At 25.8% G+C, this 7,553-nt stretch overlaps 1 protein-coding gene across 1 annotated transcript; it reads right to left on the reverse strand.

Moving 5' to 3' along the window:
* Positions 1–452: 452 nt before the first annotated feature.
* Positions 453–1,096, reverse strand: Crz (Corazonin). The gene is made up of 2 exons (XM_065511380.1): positions 865–1,096; positions 453–800 (listed from the first exon to the last, which is right to left on the reverse strand). Exons 1-2 carry the CDS (start codon positions 1,065–1,067, stop codon positions 548–550), a joined length of 456 nt encoding a protein of 151 aa, XP_065367452.1. The 5' UTR covers positions 1,068–1,096; the 3' UTR covers positions 453–547.
* Between the last annotated feature and the right edge of the window lie 6,457 nt (positions 1,097–7,553).

Raw genomic sequence — 7,553 nt, forward strand, 5'->3', positions numbered from 1 at the left:
AAAGGGAGAGTGAGGAGATGCTAAAAAGGGAGGATGACATAATTTAATTATTACTTAATGAGCTGGGGAAAGGGGAGCTAAAATTACAAAATATAGCCTAAATTATTAAAATTAGGATTGGAATTATATAATGTAAAAATTGTTGACTGTTTCTAAAGGAAATTACCATATTTTATTAATAATTTATTTTATTAAAGTCCTTTACAACAATTGCAATTTCTATCAAAAATAAACAATACATTTTTCTTTTAATTTTTGTATATTAATCACATTTATTTAATGAGTTGAAATAAATTCAATATAAGTAAAAATTATTTACAAAAGTTTTTAATAAATTTACAAACCAGCCGAAAATACATTTTTGTAAATTTGTTTTTAATTAAATTTTTTTTTTAATTTTTGTAGCTTTTTATCTTTGCTAAATTTTATCTAACGTTTTTTATGTTTAAGAAACTTAAACTCCTTTGGCTTTAAATCTATCAGCAGCATCATCATTATCTTCATCATTGTTTGGCAACATCTCATAATGGAAGAGATGTGAAATATTTTAATGTTTCGTATAATCATTTGTATCGATTATTGTGCCACCAGCACCACCAAGTTCTTCAAACAATTCATTTGATTGATGATTCCTGCCATATGGATTGTTGGTGTTCATGTTATTGTTGTTGTTGCCACTGCCTCTGCCATTACCATTACCATTTTGACTAGCTGGGGCGGAAGGATTTAAAGCTAAAGCGGCAGCAGTTGAATGTATAAGTAAAGGATTTCTAACAAAACGTTGTAGTTGTAAAAGACATCTTAAAAGAAAGGAGAAATTATGAAATTAATTTATTAAATTATTTATGCATATATTTAATTTACCTTTCCAATCTTCTTTCATTAGCATCCTGCACTTCAAACAACTCGGAAATGCTTTCATCATCTTTGTGAAAGAGATTGTTTAATGTTGTGGCGGTGTTAGCTCTTTTGCCATTAGTCCAGCCTCTGGAATATTGGAATGTTTGACCCATACATGCCATGGAGAATAAAAATATCAACAAAGGCAAAACCACCATACGCAACATGTTTAAAGTAGGGTTTTTCGTTCTAGCTGTAAAAAGGAAATTTAATTAGTTTAACATGGCATCTCTGTGTTAGGTGGTTGGTGTCTTAGATATTTCCCTTTAGTTAAGTTTAAAACCAAATAAATTGTTTACTTTGCTAAGGGAAACGGAAGTTTTAGGTGTAAAATGAATATTTTTAAGATTAGACGTTTAAAATTCAGTTTTTATTTAAAATTTGAGTAAATTATGGTTTGTAAGTTGAGCAAATTTATGATATTTTTTGTTTTCCATATAAACTTTCACTTGACGCCGGGATTTAGAAAGAAGGAACCTTATTTGTAGAGTACAACCGCAACCGGGTTTTACGGCAAAAAACGAACCTTTTATATGAACAAAGAAGTAATATATTATATTTAGTGATTTTAGAATACGACCAAAAAGATTAACATCGATTAAATTCATTCAGATGCAGCCAGATTGAAAAGGCATTCTGGAATATCTGTAGAACATATGGAAAGATGGATGTTTGTACTAAAAATTTAGGTTTAAAAATCAGAGGGATGTTTGTACTAAAAATTTAGGTTTAAAAATCAATTCATTTTATTGATTTTTAATAATAAAATGTTTCGGAGTAAATCTGGTATATTAACATACATATATAACTGGGGGTTTTGAAAAAAAATTATATTCGAAAACATTCTTCGACTTAAAAATTTACTTTCTAACTTTATAGATTGTTTATTGTTGTTGAGTCCCAAATTAATGTTTTTATTTCATTATTAAGGACCTGAATAAGAAACACGATTAATTGTCATACAAATATTTGAAAATAGTTTTCCGGTCGTGTTTCTGATGGGCTCATTTTTTTTAACGCAAAAAATTTGTATAAAGAATTCTGGGAATAAGGTTCCTTATATTTTTACGCCCATATTCAGAAACAATTTCTAAATTTATAAAAGGTTTATGTTTTATAAACTTTCTTTTAGACAGAAGAACTAAATTTTTAAAAAATTTTGTATTGTTTTTTGTAAAAATCTTTTATTAATATTTTAATTTGTTGGAAAATTGGTATTTTATAAACAAATCTGTATTTCTGATAAACAATTTTGGTTTTCGATTTTAACATGAAATTTTAAATTTATTATTAAAAATGTCCAAATTATTATATTTTGCTTCCATTTTTGTGAAATGTTCTCTATATAAATCCGATTTCTTTTATAAAATTCTTGACTTTATAATATTAAAATGTAACTTTAACTTTATAAATAATTTATTGCCACTTACACTTAATAAATTACTTTTTAATTTATTTTTAAACTTTATTCAAGTTCCTTGTTGGTATTTTGAATACGAGGTGTGAAATAAAACTGAATACTGTTGCAAGAGTTGTCTGTGGCTTTTATAGTTGTTCTGGTTAAAGGACCATAGAAGACAAATCTTCATAAAGAAACAATCTACTAAATAATCATGCTCATACAAAAAAAAACTAAACAAATACACAGAAAGAAATTTATTAGCAAAATATTGCAATTTTTTTCAGAATGAAATCTAGTTGGATAGCGAGAAATAAAACTGTTTTCATTGTTAAATAATTAACTATGGTTTAAATATATAGGTATGTAGTTCAATTATTAAACTATAGTTAAAACTTCAAAAATGTTTGGTTTTATATAAAACAAGTCAGTAAATTTTCTTTAGTTAGTTTTGCAAATGTAAGAATCCTTTAGCTATTTATATAATATGAAACGTCAAATTTCATTTCCAAATATTCTCCAGTATTGTTCATATAATTTAATTTGTTTCAAAATTGGCTCATTTTATAAATCGAAATGTTTTAAAACTTATAAAAATTCGTAAAAAAATTCTGGGAAAAGATAAGAAAAGTTTTTTCAAACGCTGTCTTTGCAAAACATCTCCTAAACATTTTCTCCATGTACTTAACTTTTGCTAACTTCTCAACCCTTTCTCTCTCCTTTATGAGTAGATTAAATGTTATTAGCTGGCAATTGTTTTTAGCAACTTTACCGAAAACTAATATTTAAATGTTGTGTGAACAAAAAAATAAAAAAAAAACACTCCAACAAGTGAATAGAAAGTAAGACTTTCATCCCACTCATGTGTTATGTGTGCGACTGAACAAACAAATTGAATGCATTTGTTGATTAAAAAAAAATTATCACTTTTACATGTTCCAAGGGGTTAAACTAACGGCAGCACTTCGACATCCAAATTAACAACCTTTTCTTTTATTTTTGGCCTTTTGACGCCTCAGACAATTTGCCCTAAAGTAATTGCAGATAAACATGTATGTGGAATGAAAAAAAGGATTTGTATTGTGGAATGTGCTGGTTTGTAAGAAATTTATTTAACTGGATGTATATATACATATATGGACAGTGTGACTTCAATAATAAATCTAAAAATCAACTTATTAAACCTCACTGTTTAAAACATAGAGCGGAAACTAGAAAATAAATCAAACCAAAATACATTCTCACCACATAGGTTTTTGAGTTAGGTCTATGACAGCAGAGTTTACGATCTATGTGCATTTATCTATGGTTTAAAATTCTGAATGAAACTTTGACAAAATTAATGTAATTGTAAATATAAAATTAAGGCTACGTTCACACTGCTAGAGTCACTACTCTCTAAACTCAGATAAAATATATTAACTGTTCAAAATACAGCGTGAATTTTTGAAAATATTATTTGTCAAATTAATGAAATTGTAAATAAACAATAGCACACAACAAATTTTCCCTAAAAAAATCTGAATGAATTTATTAACTTTACATCCTGCCCGCAATACAAACCATTTATGTCTACATTACTGTAAAATATATTTGCTGAAAAAAATCATCATTACTTCCACAAAAACATGAACAAATTTTTATGTCATTTTGTAACTAAAAAATTAATTGTTTTTTTTCTAAATATTTATTTTCTAAATTTACATAAGTCATGTCATTATACCCTTCACCTTCGTAAGAAGGGTATATATAAGTTTGTAATTTCTACATTTTTCATTTCCGACCCTATAAAGTATATATATTCTGGATCCTTATAGATAGCGGTGTCGATCTGTTGAAATCAATTTTCTGAAGACCCCAGATATCTTCGGGATCCAAATCTTCAATAATTCTGTCAGATAAGCTTTCGAGAAGTTTGCTATTTAAAATCAGCAAAATCGGTCAACAAATGGCTTAATATATGAGGAAGAAACTAGGAAAACTTCGATTTTTGACCTATATCTGGATTACTAAGTCATTAATATAGACAATATGGGTATCTACTGATAGATATTTGAAAGACCTTTGCAATGGCGATATAAAACCATAGTAAGTTGGACCTACAATGGGTCAAAATCGGAAAAATATTTTTTAACCCGATTTTTTTTTCACCAAAAGTTTTTTTTTGCTAAATATTAAAAAAAAAATTTAAATTTAAAAAAAAATAATTCAAAAAAACAATTCGAAAAAAAAATTTTCCAAAAAATTAAAAAACTGCAAAAAAATTAATTTTGTTTACCTAAAAATATTTAAAATTTTTATTTTGAAGTATAATTTGGTGAAGGGTATATAAGATTCGGCACAGCCGAATATAGCATTCTTGTTCTTATTATCGAGGTCGCTCTGTTTATACATGGAAATACGAGTAAAGTTATTTATTAACGCAATTGTTTTTGTTCATCTGGTGGTTATTGGGCGGGTAGTAATTTGTAGGTGTTAGTAAGTTGGATTAGGAGTTGATGTAACATGTGGATTTTCGATTCATCTCATTTGCTACATATATGATGAAAAAAAAAACAAGACATTAATTGTGGTTTTGTAAATTAAGAAAATGATTCTATAATTGTTTTAAGAATTTGCTACAAGTTTTAATTTAACTAAGAATTTTTTCAAATGAAATTTTTTACATATTTTTAAATGACTAATAAATAATTAACATAATTCATAGTCTCAATGATTATTAAATAAAATGAAACAAAGTTTTTAATAGTAATAGGAAATATACAAAGATACGTAGGATACATATGTGTTAGGTTATTTTCTACAAGATAATTTAAATTTAATATTATTTCTAATAAAATAGCTTTAAAATAACTTTTATTCAAATGCACAGAAGTTCCAAATTTAAATCTAGCTTTCGACTGAGGGTGTTTGAAACCAAAAAATATGCTTAAAAAGCTCTGTATTACGAATTTTTCAGGATACTGTAGGTTCTAAAAAAATCTTTTTTTACTGTCAAAATTTATTTATTTTTATCCGATTTAGCCTACAATACTATTTTATAGACATTTATGTATCATAGAGCCATATTCCGGTATAAGTATATAAGATATTGTATGGGTTCTAGAAGAAATCATGGACCGATCCTTTCCAAAAAAGTTTTGAAGATTGTATCACATTTTAGACCTCTGGTTTTACAAAGAATATTTGAGAAAATTGGAAGCAAGTTGTTAGCTATTATTAAAAATATATATTTTTGTCTCCCTAGATTTGGGATAGAAATTACAGTGGAAAAAATAATTGCAGATCAAGATACAAATTATTGTTTGTACAATTTGTATAGACCTAGTATAAGGAGGAACAATAAAGTGATATACTTGACTCATATCAACAAAATCTTGCTGCAACATTTTTCATATTCACATGTTGCTACAACATTTTTCCTTTCAACATCTTGTAGTGACACTTTACTGTCACATTTGTCCTATCAACATGTTAGAAGAACATTTGATCTGCCAAAATGTTGCTACAACATTTTTTAAAAGAACATGTATTTTGGGAAAATGATTTTATTATATGAAAAAAATTTATGATTTCATTTTATCCGAATAATTTTTTTTATCGGCCAAAACTCTGAAGATGGAGAGATATTTTCATATTTTACCGATAAAGTCCAATTTCGGGAGGACGTTTGTATGGGGGCTAGGAGCAATTATGGACCGATAGCCTTGGGATTAGGCCATATGATTAATTTCTATATGAAACTTATTTTTACAAAATTATATTAAAGAGATTTTCGGAAGTGGACCTTATATGGAAGCTATGACTTCCATATAATGATTTCCGTATATGTATAAAAAAATAATATTTAAAAGAACACAGAAAAAATTATGACTAAAATATTTTCAAACAAATGCATGTTTGAAATCAGATTTGTATTTTATTATTTATTTTATTTGGTTTCATAAATATTTTAGTTGGTTTTAAATTTGATGGTTAACAATGCTAACAACTTTTTTTAATAATGAGAAACGTCTATTTGTTTTGTAAATATTTTAACATAATGTACTTAAAATCAAGCACGTTTTCATTTTGTGATACATTTTTATAATATTCAAAATAATAGACAACACTTGTACATAACAAAATATTTTCTTTATTAAAATTTTGTTTGAATTTTTTTATAAACTCAAACAATTTTTTAAATTATTGAAAAAATGTTTGTTTACTTTGAAACATAAACAAATTTATAGTGAGTTTTGACAAACAGCTGTAAAATAAAAATAAATTATACATATATTTTGAAAAAAAATATTTACATATGTACACAATTTTAAAGTTTTGGTCGTCATGAAACAGACTAGGAGTTCAAGGGCTCAATAACCCCTCACGTTTCAAGATTGGTAAGTATGTATGAACTTAAAATTCTTTATTATATCATTGTTAAACATTCCGGTATAATTGCAGACGTTGTTAGCTTCCTATGACAGAAATTTGGGAGAATACGACATAATTGGTAAGACGATTGATTTTCATTAAGATGAATGTGAAAACTGGTTTATCTTCCCACAGGTGAACAATATCCATATAACTTGGATTCCCGTTTGCTGGATAGTCCGTAAGTGGGAGAAACTAGTTCATATTTTATATGACAGTATTTTCTATAGAAAATATTGTGTATAACAGTATTTTCTTTAGAAACTATTATATATAACAGTATTTTCTTTAGAAAATATTGTATATAACAGTATTTTCTTTAGAAAATATTGTGTATAACAGTATTTTTATATAGAAAATATTGTCTATAACAGTATTTTATATAGAAAATATTGTGTATAATAGTATTTTCTTCAGAAAATATTGTGTATAAAGTATTTTCTTTATAAACTATTGTGTATAAAGTATTTTCTTTATAAACTATTGTGTATAACAGTGTTTTTCTATAGAAAATATTGTGTATAACAGTATTTTATATAGAAAATATTGTGTATAACAGTATTTTCTTTAGAAACTATTGTGTAAAATAGTATTTTCTTTAGAAAATATTGTGTATATCAGTAGTTTATATAGAAAATATTGTTTATAATATTATATTATAATATATAATTAAAATATTTATTGATTTTGAATTTAAATGTTATTAATATTTTAATTGATTTAATAAAAAATATTGTTTGAATATCTAGTCAAAACCAATTATTTGTTTCTATGGTTTTATTAAAAATATTGTTTGATTTTATGTGGAATTTCATATAAATGTTTCATTGATAGTTAA

This window comes from Calliphora vicina, chromosome 1, assembly GCF_958450345.1.
Source record: "Calliphora vicina chromosome 1, idCalVici1.1, whole genome shotgun sequence".
NCBI lineage: Eukaryota > Metazoa > Arthropoda > Insecta > Diptera > Calliphoridae > Calliphora > Calliphora vicina.

What these genes read in the sequence shown, in the direction of transcription:
- Crz (XM_065511380.1), bottom strand. Translation starts at nt 1,067, where the DNA reads ATGTTGCGTATGGTGGTTTTGCCTTTGTTGATATTTTTATTCTCCATG. An exon ending in AATGAAAGAAGATTGGAAAG is followed by an intron (nt 801 to 864) that starts GTAAATTAAATA and finishes CTTTCTTTTAAG; the next exon opens with ATGTCTTTTACAACTACAAC.